Raw genomic sequence first — 20,192 nt, forward strand, 5'->3', positions numbered from 1 at the left:
ACAGTGACGTGCATATCCCAAAAGAGGGCTGTACTAAGAAAATTCAGAAAATTATTTAATCAGAAAGCACCAGAAGGAATGGAGGCACAACTATTGCTGACAGGGCTTACCAAAATTACCTCCCAGCTCTGAATGCCTCTGTAACAACACTGGAGGAAGGCGTACCTGACCAGGTGATAGGAAGAAAGACCACACACATTAAAGAGAAAAAGGAGCAGCTTGCTTGGAAAGCCCAAGACATGTAACTTGGTCATTTATGATCTGGGAGCTTGTTATCAGATTCATTAATGACAAATTGGTTGAACTGGTTGAAACTAATGATTTGTTTCTTGAGATCAGGAAAGGTATTGACAAAGCATAAGCAGAGAGAAAAAAAAAGACATCATCTCATGGTGGCCAAGCTGCCGAAGGCAGAAAAAGACTCTGCCTGAATGCTGAGCAAATTTCATGAATGTGTATGACATTGTCATAAGCTGTGTGCTAAGCAATGAATGTACATCTGTAGCACCTGTAAAATATCACATAAAAGCACACAATCTATGCATGCAATACAGTGGAAAACCAGTAAAAATACTAATATCAGGGGCTCTGATAATTTTTCATGAACAATGAAAGATGCTGCTGTCTCCAGGCAGACATAAAAGGGGTGTCAGGGAGTGAAGAACCGTGTGATGTGCTTTTGTAGGGAAGAGCTGGGTCCATTCCATCACGTCCATAGGTACACTCCATCATTAGGAATACACAGGTCATATTCTCAACGCTTAATTCTTAACATAACTTCAAGTTACAGGCTAGTTTTGATGTGTTCAAATGAATCTCAGAGTAAATCATGAAAGCCAGAAGGTATAAAAATAATCAAAACAGAAGCAGACAATGATATTTTGCAATCCAGGCAAATTCAGCCACCCGGTTTCCCACAGCCTTGCACTGGGTCTGCCCCCACTAAACTCACTGGGAACTTTTCCGTTAAAATCAGTGTAAACGGGATCAAGTGCCTGGCTTGGCTGAACCCTATCCACTTGCCAACCAGTAATTTATTATTACAAAGGCAGTTCCCAGAAAATGCATTTGCATAAGGTCTATGAGAATTAGCTATCACATAACTTGCATTGCCTATAGGGATTTTGAAAGAGACACTGTAATTTATTTGGTGGGAGTAGAGTTCCATCTCACATTGCAAAGACTCCAAGCTCTCCTTTAAAAACTTCAAAAAAATGAAAAGAAATAATCTTAAGGAAGAAATGTGGCCTTTTAGCTAAGAGATTCTTTCTCCCAGAGATTCTTGGAAATGCCCCCGCCATCACTTCAGAGACAATCAGGCTTTCCAGTTGTCTGACCTGAGACACATAAGGACTGTAAATCCTACCAGTGCAATCAATCTTATCTGCTGCAAATCTTCAGAGCAGAGACGCATCAGTTTTCTCGCAAGGAGTGCTCTGCCCTTTGCCCATGCTTTCCAGCAGGGTTTCAGTAGCACAGAATACCATTTAATCCTCTTCAAGTCGTCTGATAAGAGGGTCCCAAATGGTACAGCAGGCAATCAGTTATTACGGACCAGTAAACACCTCCACATAGACCTAAGGCTTAACTAATTCAGGCTGTGAGCAGTTCACACCCACATCCTACCATCATTGCCAACAGCCAGTGTAACAGCAGCATGAAGGCAGCCAGGTGAGGCTCTCCTCACCTCTGTTAGCACCTCTAATAAAAGCGCAATAGGAGTTGCTACCACATTTTTACAATCCTCCTACCTCTATCACACATCCAGCCACAAATACAAACCAGATCCACAGCCAAAAAATGGCAGAAACTAACCCCCCAGGACTGTCACTTGATGTTACTCACCATCAGTGGAATCTTAAAGAAAACTTCCACTTAACTTTCAGCCCAGACTTTATTCCAAAGCCTGTGTTTTCTCATCTGCATTTCATTGCTATGCTGTTGCCCATACATTTTGCAGCAGACTGATAGATTTTGCCAGTCTTCCAGAAATATTCTGCTTCAGTAATTTATGACCTTCAGGTCAATATCTGAAACGCTACAATAGGTTGCCATGGAAATGTCAATACCATCCATTTCTCTGCACACATGTAATTGGGATATCCAAGAAAAATACCTGGAAATTTAGAAATTATATTCAAGTCATCTTACAGTGACTCAAAATCAGATTTTCCCTCTTTGTTATATTTTACGCTGGAGATTAAGCAGCATTTTAGGGCTGCCTAGGACATTTAATACCCCTAGCTAAAGCCTTTGGGCTGCCTTTTTCTAACCATTTCATAGTTTAACAAGTCTCCAGAGGCTCTGTTTAAAGAAAAACAAAGCAAAAAATACTCCAGCTTGCAAGTAGAATATGAAGTTAAAATGTATGATTTTCAGCCTGCTCTTTACTCAGCACTTTCTTAAGAGGGACTGGGAAAAAGCTAAGTTGAACTGGCAGGAAGAATGGCCAGTGAGCCTGTGAACAAGGATTTAAGCCCAGATTTAATCTGTGGCTTTACATAATACATAATTTTAAGAACCGATTCCCCAACCCTCATGAAATCCATTTTTTGATGTATTGAAATCTGCTCTAAAAGCCACCTAACAAGTATATTCAAGCCCCAAATATCTACGGTTTAGCATACCCAGCTTCAACGTGAATAAGTGGGTACAAGAGCACTGAGACACAGAGAAGATCTCTGTAAAATGGGAACCAAACTTCTGCCCAGTTCCACAGGGAGAAAGACATGCACAACTGCGATGTGTTCATTACTATATATAGCAGTGTCTCTCTAAAAAAGGAAAACCCTAGAAAGAAGGAAACCCAGTAGGATGAATGAACTCTGAACACTATGATATAGTGAAGCTCAACTAGACAAACAGGCTTGCTGCCCACACAGCACGAACAAAACACAGGTCATAAAATGCAATTCTCAGTGCCTGTTAATGTCATATATATTAATAGTCAGCGAAGGGCAATTCTTCATGTCACTATTTGGTTTGCCAGTCATACCAGATGCTTTCCTGTGAAGTGACCTGGGTTTGCTGACCTATGGAAGAATGATGCTTCCAAAATTTCACCACTTCCCGTGTCCAAAGACCCATTCAAAACGCCATGTCACTTAAACCACACTGCCAATTTATTCTGAAGATACCACAAAAAAAGAGACCAGACAGTGAAAACAAAACAATAGTTCGTATTTCTTTAAAAGTTTTTTTAAAAAAATCCCTACCCCACCAAGGTAAACTTTCTCTGCTGCCTTCCCTGCTAAGTGTGCGGGGTGGTTTCTGAAGGGAGGAGCAGTGATGGGCGTTTCAGAGGCAGCTGCTTCAGGCATAAAACACTTCTCAGTGTCTCTCACCAGTCACAGTCAGCAAGCACCTTCAACAACTGTAATATGCCTCCACATGTACAACAGGAAAAAAGATCTCTTTGACAGGCAAACAGACGTGGTCACAAAGTTCACAGATACCTGACAAGATTATAAGTTTAAAAAATTCCCACAGGTAGCAGTTCATAGAAACCACTATTAGGCTTTTCTTTTCAGGTTGCTTTTAGGACTGAGCATGCCTTATGTGTGAATTGTTCTTTGGATAAGAGAATCCTTCCTCAAATGTCCTGTAAATAATTGCTCCAATTTCTAAAAAGCTACGATTGCTGAAACAATGTTAAAATATTAGAGTACCGGCAGAAAAAAAAAAAATCCATGTCTCTTAAAAATGACAGTCTGTAGTGGCCAAACCCTGCAAAATGGAGCAAAGCCCAGGGAAATTAATTTTGTTCCAAGGACAACTGTCTGAAGCCCAGCAGTGCTAAGGAAAGCGATCCTTAGCACCGCGATGCTCCTGCAGCATGACCGCCTCCGAGCGGGCCAGCAACGAGGGACTGCAGAGGCTGAGCCACCAAGGAACGCAGCTCCTAACTCCTCCCTGACGCTTGCTCCTTTGGGATTTCTGGCTGCCTTTCCTTGCACACCCATCAGGCAGTACTGCAAAGGGCTGCTGAGAAACCTTCTTTGAAGAACTACCTACCTGTGGACCTGCCAGCTCTGGAGTTGAAATAAAACCAATCCCTAACTCCCTCACCATCCAGATTGTGATTAATAATTTTTCCCCTTGAAAGCACTACACATTGCCGGGCAGGCGAGCCGTGCCAGATGGTCCGAGCACACACAGAGAGCTGGAACAAGCAAGTGACTGCACAAAAACTCACAGATAAAAGGAGGAGTAAAGATGCATACCAGGCTTTTAATCAAAGAACCTGCTGAAAAACAAAGTACACAGTATTTAACCCATTAAGACGCACTGCAGTTCCAAGAGCCATACAACTTCACAGTAAAAGAGGAACCTCTTGGTCTGCAAGGGGCTTCATTCACCCTTTACACGGGGATGGGACAAGTGGACAAGGCAACTGGGTGCCGCTCTCTGTGAGGCTTTCTTTCGAGACACACAGCCAGTGGAGAGCAGCATCTCCACGGGCACTGAGGAAAGCAATGTAGTGATTCAGTTGCCTGCCTTGGCATTGTTGGACCATCCAGTAGCCCCCAGCTGGTGACTGCATCCCTCTCATCAATGAGGCTCAGAGAGCAACAGCTGGCAGAGGGGCTGTGTGGCTGGCAAGAGACAGGAGGACTAGTCTGTCATTAGCACAGTGTCAGATTGGTTTAAACCAATTACCAGCTAAGCCCCTGTATTATTACGATAGTAGAGTTTCAGCAATAGAGTGTCAGGACGCAGGTCTGTGCAGGCAGCGTTGCAGGGTTCAAACCAGGCAAAAGCGTCATGCCACGTGTGGGATGTGATGGTAAGTCACTGAAGCAGCTACTGCTTCATGTGTGGGCCTTTAACACACATGGTTCAAACCCAAGAAGGCACCTCCATATTAACAAAATAATCACTGTTTGGCTTAAGACTACATCATGCTTCAAGTCAGTCCTGCAGACGGAACAGTTTAAGTCTAATATGCAAATGTTATGTAACACAACTCCTGAGGTTTATATTCAAATGAGCAAAGATAATTAAATTCAAACCATTGCCAGCCAACATGCATGCGGGACTTTGTGCCATACACGTTTAGGACAAATATTTTGAAAAATAATGATAAATCATTTGTAACATGGTAATTTAGAAAAAAGTTTGAGTTTGTGCTCACAGTTTGCAGTAACATAGTTTCTGCTACTGCTTTATCCCACTTTTCTCGCTGTTTCAAAACAGTGTTTCTGCTCTATAGAAAAGCACAGATTTTCAAGAAGACATTAATTTACTGCTGTACCAAAGTGCAGATTCAAAGCAACTGAATCAGAAATTTTGCTGTTTTCTTCCTGGGCTAAGATCCTCTTGCCTCTTCTAATTTCAGCAAAGCACAGGGGAAAGGAGACTTACACTAGCTGAAATGAAAGTTAGCACTGCTGTTGCTTGCTTTTCAAGTGAAAGTTATGTTTTACCTAAAAAGTCCAGGCAGACCCAAGCATTGCTTAGGGAATTCAAAACACAGAGAACACAAATAAATAAGCAAGAGTTACAAAACAGCTACAGAAAGTTATTACCCAACACAGGCTCTAGCTATAAACCAAGGCTCTGTAGACCAGGCACCTAATTCATACCAACCACCGGGTTACTGCAGATGTACTTCCCAGCCTCCCACAGAGCATAACACATGCTTTGCTAAAGCATAAGCATCAAAGAAGCACGGGCTTCCTTGCTCATCACTGCACCTGCACACACCAAGGGAAGAATCAGGCCCAAAGAGCTGCATCCCCCTCTCACCCTATCTACAAGAGGCAGGTGAAATGCTCCGCATCCTCTCCCTCTGGCCCGTGCACCCAGCAGGTAGTAGTGGCAAGCAGCAGTTGTCTGCACTGTTATGCTCCCCAGCACCGCTGTGTCTCACCAAGCCTCGTGGGACCTGTGGTTGAAACGGAGAAGGGAGACAGGACAAGCAGTCATGGCTAAACTGGGAGATGGGGTTAGGGCAGTGGGAAGAACAGCCTTTATAGGGAACAGTGCATATTGTAGTGATTAAATGCATTATATCATGCATAACCTACCATATACACAGTCAGCTAAAGAAAACAGCCCTTTAGCTCAGGCATTAGCTACCTGGGCTTAAGCTTTGAGCATGCCCAATGATGACTGTCTATGCAGCACCAGCTCTGAGGCCCTGAAATGCTCTCCCTTTAACTGGCGTTGAGCTCACAAGCAACACAGCGTTAGCTAGTAGGGGCGTGCGGTAGCCACCATGAATTAAATTAGTGCAGAGAAAGACCAAGCGATTTGTTTCTCATTCTCCAGCTGGGTCTCGCACTGCTATAAACGCAATGACCCTTCCAGTGCCCCTTCTGCAAGCACCGAGATACCACAAGCAGCACACAGGATTGCTTCAGTGGCCGGCCACTGAGGAGATTTCACACAGCTGAGAATAGTCAGAACCAGCTGGAATACATTTTTAATCCTTGGACTGCTTCACAAGGCCTCACATGTGGCTCTTCTGTTGCAAGAAATGACAGAAATTTAGATGTTTGAAGGATATCCATCTCCCTTGCAACTCTGGGCTTGCCCATTGCTTTCATTTGGTGATGCCTGGAGCTTTTAACCTGATCAAACTACTTTATCATCATTATCATGGACAGCAGACAAAATTTATGCTGCTTTTAGTCAGAAAACATTTTAAACAGAAAATGTTTATCAGCATTTTCTACTACAGCTTATTTTAGTGACGCATACCAGCTGCTATTTTGCGTATTGTTATTAAACAGAGAGTTTGAATACCATGGCACAAAACATGGTACAAAACACTACATGCTACCCATATTTTTGAATTCTCAGTTCCAGAATCCATTTCCTAAACAGAGACATGGGTTGCAGAACACTTTTAGTTTGTCAGGACAGAATATTAAGGTCTTCCTGTGAACAAGTTTCTCCCCCTTTGTGCCTGGCAGAGACATAGAAACGCGATGGATCATTGCCATCCTCTGTCTTTCTCAGCAGGTTGGACAACATGAACACAGCTTGTAAATAAACAAACCCCAATAGGATGACACTTCGCAGAAAAACTCAGCAGTAAATGTGAAATTGCAAAAACCGTGTGGGTGTGCACATACATTTTCATAAGCAAAACTCCTCACACGCCTGTGGGCGGCTGCACACACTCCCACACGCAAGCGCTCGCACGGGCTCCGAAGGCAAGGTCTGACTTATGAACTGCTGCTCCAATGAACTCTGCTCTTACACCGGGCTATTCCCAGCAAGAAACAGGATCAGCTTTCAGTAAAAACAAGGTTTATGTTACTCTTGTCCAAAAGGCAAATATTTTGTTCTCTCTTTCCTCCCAGGAGACTGAGAGGCTAAATTCATTAAGGACTGCGAGATCAATGGATATTACAAGGAAGAACAAAAACGAACCTTAATGAAATCTGTTGTAAAATGTTTTGTCTCTATAAACGTAACTATAAACAAACAAGTGCTGACTAAATTCAAACATCAACAAACAAGTGATTAATCAAGCTTAGTTTCACACACTCCTAGTGCTGAATTAATTGACAGAAAAAATGTGAAAAATAAAATGAGCACTTTCCCCACACTTTCATCAGAGCTTCTCAGAAAAATTTTGCAGGAGTGTTTGTAAGAGAACTGGGGACTGTTGTTTTATAGACCAATATCAGCTCTATTACCATTTTGTTATGTTTAGCAATGTTTGGTAATATTCAGCTCTAGCTATGAGCTGTTCACAAGAATCACTTAGGAGAGTCTTATCGTAGTGTTTGAATTTAGTAGAGAGGCTAAAATGAACTCATCAGTAGAGAACGAAATTAATTTTATTTTTACCTTACACAATGATATAAGCAAATCGGTGATATTTAAAGAAGCACAAATAATTAAGTTGTTCACCTTTAGTTAATGCATATTTGAATGGAAATAACTTGCTCTGGTAACTTGCCTCATAACCAAAAGAGGAATCCACCTCCATTCAGAATAAAACATATTTAGCCTAAGGTACATATCTGAATCCCACTGAAATCAATTTGACTTAAGTACCTGCGTAAAGTTGAGCATGGCCCTAAGCGCTTCCTTGAAGTTTATGTTGATCCCAAGCTACCTAATGAGAAAGGTGGGGACAAACATAGAAACTGAGCTTCTCAACATACTCTTATTGCGTTCCTGTATTCTGTGTTTAGCAACAGTTTATTACAGGAATGACTGCAGTTTTGTGGAGTGTTTGGGAGAGGGAGATGACAGCTCAGCGCCATGAATCCGTAGCGGAGCTGGCCCACGCGGCAGCTCCCAGCTCCAGCCTCTCCCTGCTCCCCGTCCCAGCAGCAGCATCACCGTGCAGCACAGTGCTCTGCACTGCTCCGCGCTGCCCCACCGATTTTACTTATCTACAAGAGGATTTCTGCTACTGGTGAAACAAAACTGTGCTGCGGTGACTACCGCATTTGACACTGTGAGGAAACAATAATGATAAATTATTTAATGCACGTTCCACCATTCTGAAAGCGATTTTTAGCATCTGGGAGAAGGAGATGGTTTTTAAATAAAAGCCAAAATCCTTTGCAGCTGCCATATACTTTCCAAAGCTCCTGAAAATTCAAAAAAGCCCACTGTAAAAATAGCCCACACGGCTTTACTGTGGTCCTGATATGCATGCACATCATCATGGAGCTTTAGTTACATGGGCACTTCCCTTCCTCCCGCCCCCTAAAAAACCACAGCAAATTACTAGTATTAAAAAAAAAAAAGTTCTATTATCTTCATTATAATTTTATTTCTAGGGAAAGGAAAACTGATTGTCCCACAAGCGTAGGACTGGTTGACTTTTTACCTGAGACCATTCTGTGGCACAGCTAAGGCCACACGCTGGGGAGGTCTATGGTAGAAAATTCCATCAGCTCTGCAAAAATGAGGCTATTCCTTGTATTTCACACCAAGCATATGTAAGAGCACTGTTATTAGCATTCACCTAATCATCCCAGATGATTTATTGCACTGTTATAAAAATAGAAACCTTTAGATTTATCCTGAAGTTTCATATTAAAATTGCTGCAAGACTCTTATTTGCCTGTGCTAGCAAAGAACTGCTTCATCAGCTGCGCCTATGGTTGGGAAGGGTGACATCCAATGGCCTAATACCACTCCCTGGAGACTTGGTTTTTTCATGACTGCATAACCTTGCTTCTTATTCAAAAGTTGAATAGCAATTGAATTCTCAATCTTTCTCTTCCCAGAAAAGCCCCATGAATCTGCAATGTGAAATTCAGAGAAAACCCAAGATGTATTTATCATGCACAGATGATGTAGGAAAGAGACAAAAAATATTGTCATCAGTGCCTTACTGACTGCAAAATAAGGCAACAGTAATTAATCAGCAGGAGTACACGCTGAGAGGAAATATTGATTGAATTTGGAGAAACTTCAGTTTCCTGAAGGAACTGTTCCCCTGCAAAGGTAACCAGGAAAGTTTCTGTAAATTAGAATGGCAACCAGCCAGCCTGCAGCCAATGTGAGTGTCAATTCAGGCAATCCAGAAAAATATACACCAGATGCACGTTGGTTTCTAAAAAGTAATTTAAATACATTAGTAAATCAATGGCATTGACAGTTTGATGGACTATGATGGAGGAGTCTTCCTCTGAAATATCATCTTTAAAACCTGCAAAGCTCTGGCAACTGAGTTGTTACAACTTTATGATATTTTTACTTTCTTTTCTTTCCCAACACCTTCTAGTGTTTGGTTATTTCAGCTTGTATCAACACGGATTTCTCTCCTAATGAGCTGGCCCCCAACGCCTCAGGACTCCCTAATGTCCCATCAGTGTGAGGAGGAGGAAAGACTTTTGTCCTTTTGCGTCGCAGAGGGGCAGGAGAGTCAGTAACAGGATTGAGGAGTAGCTCTGCTCTGACAGGGTTTGAGTATCTGTCAGAAAGGAGCTGGCTGCCTCTATTTAGTAGAAGCAGTGACTTATTTCTGTCCATTTACCCAACTGGTATGCATTTGTGGCCAGGGAGATCCCTTGACATAAAAAAATGAAACAGTGGTAGACTTAAAAAAACATAAAGAAAAGGATGGGTTTTGCCCCAGGAAGTACATCATGGGGTCACACAAAGTGATCACATCTTTCAGCACCAAGCCACCACCCCTCTGAAGGTCTGACCACAAGCAAACCCAAGCATTGCCGTGGGAAGGGGTCACAGTTCTCCAGCAGAGGCTGTGACTGTCCATCCTGTCAGCCCCGAGCCTCTTCATGATGGGACTTGTGTCAGACTGGGCTTGGCCATTCCAAGGGATTTAATTAGCAGTTAAAGAAACAACAGTCTGCTTGGTTTAAGCACATTTGGAGCGTTACCTTGCTGTCTTCCTCAGTAATAAACTGTTCTTGGCTAGGAACACAGTAAATAAAACTGTCAACTAAAGTTGAATTTCTGTTTCTCATCAGTCAAGCAATACAATAAAACTCGGAGCAGCATATTTAGACAATGATTTTGAGACAGAAAGCAAACCTTAAGGAAGTTTTAGTATAATCATTTCCTCTCAGTTGATCAACATAACAGACACAGTAATTTAGCTGGGGAAATGTGATATAAAGCTTACAAGCCTGATAATCAGATTGTCTTCAGAGACAAAAATCAAGCTGGTTTTCCAGACCTCACTGTAACCATTAATTAAATACTTACCATCTTTTCACTTTACATCTAAAGAATATTTAAGCAAAAATCCAGCAGTTTCAAGAAAAAAAAACAACCTCCTCTAGCTTGCCTATTTAATTCTAGTTCTATCATATAGGAAGTTTTACTGCTGTCAAGCAACATTTCTCATCTTTGTAAGAAGGAATTCAACTGGAAATATTAAAATATTTTCAACATGCTGCTTATTTTTATCTAGAGGAAGATAAATTATGCATGCAAGTAGTAAAAGCAGTTGCCAGAAAAAATAGGGTTTATTCCCACCATACCTGCAATACATCAACCACTACATGAAAATATTTCTCTTTCCAAAACAATTAGCCTAATTTGTAGTGAGCTCGCACAGACTTTCGCAGTACTACTCTGCTGCAGATTATTACCTGCCTAAAATATGATGCTTACATTTCTCCGGTACATTAACAAATAGTATTGTTTGAGAGGAGAAAACAGGTAGAAATATTATACCCTTTACTCTGCGATTCTTGCAAACACTAGATAATCCTACACCAGTCATAACACCATGATTCAGGCTGCCAAAACAAGCATTTACTTTTCCCAATATCCTGATAGTGTTTTATGTAAACACAAAAGCAAACCTGGTACGGTCTGAAATCAGACTACAGCTCTGCAGCTCGTTTCATGCCCATTCTTTCCCAGCACATTCCACTGCTTAAAACCCAGCACATTGGCAGAGCTTTTATAAAAGAAGATGCATACCTTGATCTCTCCAGGTCTTAGGAGGTTCTGTCTTTTGTCTGTTCATTTTTTTTAAACAGATGAAACAAAATCTCAAATTCCCTTACTGTAATATAAAAGATAGATAATAGCATATGGAAAATGCTAGACAAACCCTGCTGTCATTTCCACCTCACTGTACCTGTTAGCACAACCTAGAATTTGTTCCCACGGTTGGGAAAACACTTTTTTTATTCTTTATGCATGAATCCACCCACCCACCCAATCAGTGGATGGATCTTCCATCAGTCCTAGTTGGTTTTTGGGGAAGATCAACTGCACATCAGCTTCAGGGACCTCTCTCCTGGTGTTCTGCAGCTGTCCTGCATTCATGACCAGAATAACTAAAGTTAAAGCAAGTTTGCCCCCAAAGTCTCAAATGACTAAACAAGACCAGCTGCTCAGGCAGCACACTGGGCATGAAGAGGTCTTCACTTCTGTGTGGAGATGAGGGGCGTGAAGAACCCTCCTTGCACTGCACAGCCCCGTGCCCTGCGCTGCAGGAAGTTCCCTGTGGCCCGCTGGGATTTTCTGCTCCACAGACCCAGCCCCACTTCTGCAAGTGAGAGCCTGGGGAGATTTCCCTAACAGCAGCATCCTAAGGGACCCACCAACTGTGGGAGTAAATCCCAAAGCCCTTTTGTCGTGCAAGGTGCGGCATGACCACTGCCCAGAATAAGCCCCAGGTCCTTGAAATGACAACTGACCCACCCAACACAAAATTCATGCAGCTTTTGATTCCTTCCCCTCCTGTTTCACTGGGGTGAGAACAGCTTGTCCTATTTCTTGTGAAAAGAGTGCCAGAGATAGGAATATTTATAAAGAATTTGTATCTATCTATCCAAACCAAAACATTCAGAAAACATGACTCACAATCCCCTCCCAAATAATGGGATTAAATTAACATATCATGGGATTTTGAAAGATGCTGTCTTAAAAATTATGGAATACTATATGCTTTGTGTTATTCATGACTATAAAATATTTACACAGTCAGAAACTACAAAGTTTTAATCAACAGTTAAAAGAGCCAGAAGCTCACCTAGGGAAAAAAAAAAAATCATCACATATTCATAAGATTCCTGGAGGCTGGACCTTTAAAAATAGTCCAAGTGTTACAATTCATCACATGTAAATTTATGGGAATTGGCAACAATGCAGCTGTCTCCAGGGATGGTGGAAGAGGGGGAGTGCTCTTGGTTAACCTCTTTTTTTTTTTTTTTTTTAATAGATGCAGTATGCTAAAAGTGCCCTACTAAGTATTTCCTAAATAAGCCCATTGATTAATTTAGAGCACTATGGAAACACGCAGCACAGCATGCTTATCAATGCCCGGTCACTAAATATTTTGGCGCTTGTTAACCAAAACTAGATGCATCCCAGAAAAAGACAAACTGGAAAATAAAATGACAGTTCTTGAAAGCATGTCCTTTCCATGCCTGTTGCCTAAAGCAAATCAGAGGTGGGAAGCCAGGTTTAATAAAAAGCACAGGAGAACAGACCAGTTTTGGAGTGGCCGTTTCCTTTTGTTTTTTGTTAAAGGCAGAGAATTTCAGTGACACACACACACACACCCCTACAGTATAGTGGGTTTTTTCCAAAATAAAAAGTAATCTTTAATCAATTTTATGAATCAAAAAATCGTGGATGGAAGGGAAGATTTCTAGTCTTAGCATTTTTTCCTTAGTTTAAAATTTGAAATATGAAAACTCACAACTGTTCCTACCTGTCACTGACACCTGCTGTTCCAGACATGGTCAGTGCTACATCTCAGCCCGGCCTGCATGAGTTCGGCCTCACTTTTGCTTTTTAATCCCACAGTGCTGGCTGATGGCTACTATTACTTTGTGCCTTTGTACCAGAGCCCACAAACTTCAGTCCTTACGTGAGTGCACAGCGCAGGTGAGGTGACAGATGCAGAAGTCTGGCAGCATCACACACCACATGTAGCTTTGCTGCCAGTCGTGGCGGGCAGCCCACGAGCAGCCCCGCCATCAGCTCCACAAGAAGCCATGCAGCACGGCACTGCGTTTCAGAGAGGTGTTTTCAGATACTGCTGTCAGAGCCTTCCTCTAGCAGGTACCACATGCCAATAACTGGAGCTGATCTACAATTTACACTTTTCTGTGTACCAGACTCCTACTCCTGAGGAATATTTACCATCCAAAAACAAAAATACTGCCATAAGGTGTGAATAAAATCAAGCCTCTTTTGTTTAAGAGGAAACACAGTAACTGGCTGATATTTTCCAACACTGCAATGATTTTGTAAACATCTACTAACAGAGCAACTTCAAACCCATATTTCTGGGATTGCGGCACTCAGAATCCTGTGTCCACCAGCTCTGCTCCAGAACGATGTGAAGGCAATGAGAAGAGCCCAACACCGCGCTCCATTGGTCACAAAAATCATGGGTCATTTTGTTGGCCAAAGTGGAAAAAAAAAAGTTAGTCAAATGCTGTTGCTTCCTTGCTTTTTTCTCCCTGTTTCAACTTGAACATTGAGAAGTCTGTATTGTTCACTTGGCCCTAATTTCAGTGCCTCATCTCTGTGACTATCTGTTCCTTCAGGTGGTTTCTGGGGATTACTATATGCAACAGTAGAGTATAGAGAAGAATTTTTACAATAAGTACCATACTCTCTGTCTTTTGAAAATTATTAAGGTAGCACAGTAGAGGGATGGGGATCACCGGGAAGATTTCTACAAAGGACAATCTAACACACTGCATTATACTTGAAAATGTATTATACTGAAATAAGATAATATTAGGGTTTGAGTGGCAAATAACTGCAGTTTGGTACACACATTTGGAACAAAAATGTAGTGATTTTGTTGTTTCCACTCAAATGACCCAGTTAATCTCAGCGTTAACATCAGCTGTCAAAACATCCACTTACTGGATTTGCATCCCTTATTTGTTCCAGAAAAAAAAGGTGCAACATCTGAGCAGTTACCAGAGAAACAGAAAATACTACATAGAACGGATGTTTATGTTTAGCTCCTGTTGTTCCATCACTGTCTGTCACATACTTAGTATGTTAAATTCCACACTTGGAAACTCATAAATAAATCCAGAAAGTTTGTGTTCATATCTGAAGATACCATTATTTCCCTGCTGGGATTAAATCCAGCCCAGTGAAGACAATGTCAATGAGCAGCCCGTGTACCACGTCAGCCTCGGTGTCCTTGCTGCAGCCTTCCAACACAGCCTTTGCAAAGCCAGCACTGCCACCTGTCCCCAGCACACACAGGCACCTCTGCACAGCTGCTCCATCCAGCATCCCCTTCCTCTCCTCGGACCCAGGGACTCCATGTGACACACAACTTTATGCTGGCTATCTCCAGAGCCAAGGAAACTCTTTATAGCATACACAGTTCAACCATCCTGGAGATGGTTTTGGCTGCTGCAATGCTTGCTTACCTCAGGTAAAGCATTCGACTCCTTCCCTATCTTTTCATCCACAGAGGGAGAAGAACGTATTTCCATTTTTAAGGATAAAAAAGCCAGAGGTAACAGATCACATCGGTTACATGCCTTCAGCAACACTTTATACATCAGCTGGCATTAACATCTCTGCCTTACCTTTATACAGGGTATCTGTGTTCTCAATAGGAAGCTGCTTCTTGGCAGCTGCTCTGCGATAAACCACATGCGTTCTGCCTTCTCCCTCCTCCTCCTCCTGGGCCCCCTTCTCCAGAGGTTCAATGAAGAACTCGTCCTTGTCTGTGCGAATCATGCCAGCCTGCAGCGACAGAGCAGAGATCGAAGATTTTGCATTACTACACATACAGCAGACATTGTGAGTAAACAGTTACAATATGCTTAAGCACACCTTAGTGCTCTCTAGAGAACAATTAGGATGCAGAGAAGAAGCCAGGTGAATTCTTTATTAAAGCAAAACGAAGCATCATTTCCCCAACTGACAAGAAAGGACAAAAGCTACAACCCTGAACCAAAAGGACTTCCCAAACCACGAGTGAAGTACAGGCCTAAGAATCTATCTAGGAAATACAGCCCCCATTACAAACCAGCTACAATGAAAGTTACTATGGCCTTAGCTATCTGTCAGGCCCAGGCCACTCCAGTGTTTACTATCTCTGCTAAATAAAGGATCAGTTCAGTGCCATAAACTGGACCTGATGTGCAGTTCAACAGTCAAAAAACCTAGAGTCAGCCTTCTGTTCAGAAGCAAGATGGAAAAGTACTACGTCTTACATGCAGTCAACTAAGCTGAACAAAGGATTCAGCTGACAAAATACTCCTTCAAGAATTAGCCACAACTAGTTTAAAAAAGGCGTCACTAGTGCATTGCTAAGAAATAAAAACTTATTCAGACTGGATCACATACCCTGGTAGGAAAAAAAGAGATATTTGCACTTCTACAGAGCACCTCAAAGGAACATCAACCAAACGATTCCCACCATGTTCAGGGGAAGCCCTCATAAAGACTGAAAACTTTAAAAAGTTTTGTCATCATCTTCATGCAGCTGAAACAACTTGGGCGCCTGGATCGCCTGCATTTGTCTCCTTTTTCAGCCCTACTGCAGAACATCACAGCAGCCAGTAGCTGGCTTGCAGAGCTGGCTGGCTTGACTCAATTTTTCTGCATATGTTTGCACATCTGTGTTTGAGAACTTAAACTAACGAACTCTTAGCTTGTAAACAGAAAGTCTTACTATTAACGTGAAAGAAATCGTCTAGATTATTATTGAAAGAAGCCCCAGATCCAACCTTCAGAAGCTCCTTCATCACACTCTTTCCCACTCTGGCCACTGATGATCCTGGGGTCACTGGACTTTTGAACTGGGCACAAGAGAACACCTTGACACTGTGACAAGCTTCATCTTGCTGTCTGAGCTTCTGGCAGCCTAAACCCTCTGCTGGGTGAAGCCCTACCTCAGCTTCCAGGAGAAGCAGTTTGGCTCCTTTGAACCCCATATCCTCACTTGAAAGAAGTATCATCTAAACACTCTTATCATATCCCAGCACTAAAGTTCTCATACAACACATATTTTTCTTCTACATGCAGCAAACTATATTCCTACTGCTATAAATACAGTATGTTCTTTGGTTCCCTCCTTGGAAAAATGTCAGGTTCATTTGTCATGTCTTAACTTACATTAGGCAAGATTTCCAGCCCCAGATTTCATATATATAATGTATACAAAAACAGATTGAAGGGGAAGGATTAAAGAAGCAAAATTATATCGAAGCAATTTAAACTGATGCCATCCTGCCTGTATAGCGGAAACCGAATTTGAAATCCTGTCCTGTTTCTTCTTATCTAATTTAGATTCTACATCAGACACAAAAAAGGTGAGACAGGCTCAGCAGCTCAAGAAAGCTAAGACAACCAAGAAAATAAGTGCTGAACCAGAGTGACAGCAACTGATCTTTTGCTGTAAAGAGGAATACCTGAAAAAATCAGAAATTATGTTATTCCCCTTTTAATGTATATTTTAATTGTATACACACACACACTTCTTCTGGATCTTAATATTATATCCAGGATTTTTTAAGTCTTTTTGTGAGAAATGCACAACTAGAGATAAAGAAGGAACAAGCATTTGCATGCTCAAGGGCACAGAGTATGATGCACATGCCATACATACGCCCACAAGAAATACACAGAGAGCTTGACCGTCATGTCAAAAAAAATGTAATTTTGCTTTTTGCAAGTAAGGTACATGGTTGCGCACATGTTCATATGTATTTCCAGATTTATTAACCTACTATTAACTAAGCGGCTAATGCCAGATCTTAGTTTAAAATGCAGACCATACTTCAGGATCCTGAGGGGAACACTGCTGCACTCTGTATGCAGCAGGGGGTACTGATGAGAGTTTGGAGGAATTTAGATCTGAGAAAATTAACAGATAGGCAACTACGATCAGTAGTTGAACTGATTAGACAGAAGAACAACTTTTATAGGTGAACTTCAGCTTCCAGGGGGTGGTGGCCTTTTGGAAAAGAAAACATCTGGTCAGAGTGAAGATTCCCCCCGAGAAGATGAAGGCGACACCCTAGGACAGACTGTAAGGCTAAACAAAAGAGATATTTGAATGCTGGTTCCCAAGACATAAAACCAGTGGTCAAACACTGGCATTTCCTGCAGATCATTGTGCCTGACAGTAGCCCTTTTGCATGCAGGGGGATTCATGTGGCACTGAATACTGCCAGAGAGTAGGCCATCCATCAGGTGCTCTTATTTCACACTCTGCTTCTTGGATAGACGTAGACACCACGCTGTACATCCCCATGGCAGTATCCTCCCTAATTCTGTTGGAGTGTAGAAAGGAAGGAATTCAACCTTCAAGCACAGCTGAATATGTCTTTTTTACTCTTGGACTAAAATAACTTTGTCTCTTACATGGGAATTTCTCTTTTACTTTAGTCTTGAGAAACATATAAATTATTTTTGGTCAGAATTATTAGGAAAGAGTTAGTGTGTGTTTGAATTGCAAAAGAATTACATATTTTTATATACTGTATATCCTACACAGTCTTTGATTTAACCAACATATTCTCATAAAATAAAATAAGAAAAAAAAATGGCTGCTTAAGAGTTTAAGAAGAAAATTCATCTGGACGGCAAGGCGGAGTTCCTACAGCAATCCACAGTTCAAGCCATCTGCCTAATAATATACCCACAGTTATAAATGATTCATTAAGAAATATGTGGGGCTCCTGAATGTCTCCACCACACATTTCCTTGCTTCTTTGAGTAAGATATTTAACCTCTTTACTTCCATTTCTCCACCTCTGAACCAGCATAACAACAGTCTTGCAGGATAATTACAAGGCTGATTTGTTATTTTTTTGCCAAGTGCTTTGAACATGAAAAGCTCAAGATGGATATCCTAATGCATTTTTTCTGATACTACCCAGAACACCCTCAAAAAGCCACCATGAAAGGGAGATTGCTTTTAGTCATCAACTCAACACCAGTGTCATGCACAGCCAAGCAAGCAACATAAAGGCATCGCTCCAGCAGCACAGGAGCACGGGTGGGTTTGCTCATGCCCTTTACCCATCAGTCCTGTTCTTACCCATGGATGCCATCACCCTCGTGCCAGCCTGTCATGCCAGGACAACCATCAGATGACCACCAAGTGATAACAGAGAGTATTAAAGTTGCTGCAATTTCTTGGAAAATGACTAAAACAGAAATGCCGTATTGTTTGAGCATATCTATGCCTTCAACACATGTTAGACTAGAAGGACTCCAGAAAATTCTCCAGCCATCATCTGGACATGATGAGCCTTTCAATTATCAGTTTCACCAAGTTCTGAACAGAAGAACAGTAGTTGCTTTCATGAACTAAGAGCTTAAAAGTAACTGCTTCCAACAGTGCTTTTCTACCCTATGCTGCTTGTCGTCCACCCCAGGACTGCTGCACTTCCAGGAATTACAGATTAGCAGTGCCTCCCCAGCACTAACACTCTGCAGCCACACACGTGCCGTGTAATTCAGAACTAGCTGTGGGATTGAGCATCTCTGTGGAAAGGATTTCCAATTCTGAAAAACCACTGAGCTGACTGTTCCCTTTTCCCTTCCTCTTCTGGGACTTTTTACTTGAAATGAAAGTGAATATGGGAATATTGCTAAATAACGATGGCAGCAGCAACTGTGTCCTGTGACTAATAAAAATATAAATTAATTGAAAAAGTGTTTGCCTTTGGAATGCACCAAACTGTAGCAAAGAGCTTATAATATCCCACTATTTCCCAAAGCTGGACATCCCCAGGCCTTCCTTCCAAGGGTTTTTAGATCCCAGCTGCAAATTACTCAAGTCAAGCAGTGCTTAGCATTCATTAATATGCATTAAAGACTACAGCAGAAGACACTTAATCAAAAGGAAACTGCAGTTCAGAGAATCAAAACCTCTGCTAGGTTAGTAAGGCGGTTATTTAGAAGTGAAAACCACACAGGAAAAAATTTACAAGGAAGGCAGAGAGTGACTGTCCTGTCTAATTGAGACAAGAAAATCGTTGATAAGCCACCAGTGAGTCCATTGCAATACACAGGGCTGGGGTTTAGAGCTCCACTAATCTCTTTTGGGGGTAACAGGGCTCCTGCACATCCCTGAAGACCTGCTTCCAAGGCTTTCAAGGACCACAGGATCTACAGATACTGGCAATGGCAGTGGCCACATGGACCCTTCCCTACCACTCGAGCTTTACAAGGCAAGTCCACTGGTGCTGTCAGGTCATCATCTCCACCAGGGGCTTTCTGCCCAAGGTAATTACACTAGTCCCATCCACCACGACGGAGGCTGCCTCTCCCGCCCAGGAGACCTGCCAACAGTTTGCCACTGCACCATGGAGCTCAGCTGAAAAGCCGGTCTCTTCTCCAGTTTCTTCAACATCCTCAACCCCTCTTGCATCTCTAAAGACATTCTTTAAGTCTAATTTGACAGCAAAACTGCCTGCCATATTTAGATCTACAGCAAACTCCAGGTTTTAGAGCGCTAGCTCCTGTGGATAATTAAATGTCTCGCCGGCTCTGCACTTGGTGAGCAACTTAATTGTCTCCTCATTCTCATTCCCATCACAGCTCCCTGTTCTAGGCTGTAATGAAGTAACCCATCTAGCTGCTGCTTCAGGACTCCAGAGCCTCAGCCCATCCTGTAATCGCAAGTTTAATTAATGTTCGTTTTCTTCCTCATTACTACAGCTTTACAAAGTTTTTCATTGCCATATAAAGGCAGATTTACTTCCCAATCTCCAAGCTCGATACAGATAGGAAGCTAAAATTAAAAGTGAACAAACCTGAAATTAATATAAAAAAAA

General features: G+C 42.0%; 1 protein-coding gene across 2 annotated transcripts in view; it reads right to left on the bottom strand.

The window, feature by feature from the left end:
* Positions 1-20,192, bottom strand: part of ADAMTS2 (ADAM metallopeptidase with thrombospondin type 1 motif 2) — a 190,089-nt gene that overhangs the window by 104,435 nt on the left and 65,462 nt on the right. For both annotated transcript variants that reach the window (XM_064458419.1, XM_064458420.1), the window contains one exon: positions 14,982-15,141. In XM_064458419.1, coding sequence (XP_064314489.1) covers positions 14,982-15,141 — 160 coding nt within the window. The remainder of the gene's footprint in view (positions 1-14,981; positions 15,142-20,192) is intronic.

The sequence above is a fragment of the Phalacrocorax carbo genome, chromosome 8 (assembly GCF_963921805.1).
Source record: "Phalacrocorax carbo chromosome 8, bPhaCar2.1, whole genome shotgun sequence".
NCBI lineage: Eukaryota > Metazoa > Chordata > Aves > Suliformes > Phalacrocoracidae > Phalacrocorax > Phalacrocorax carbo.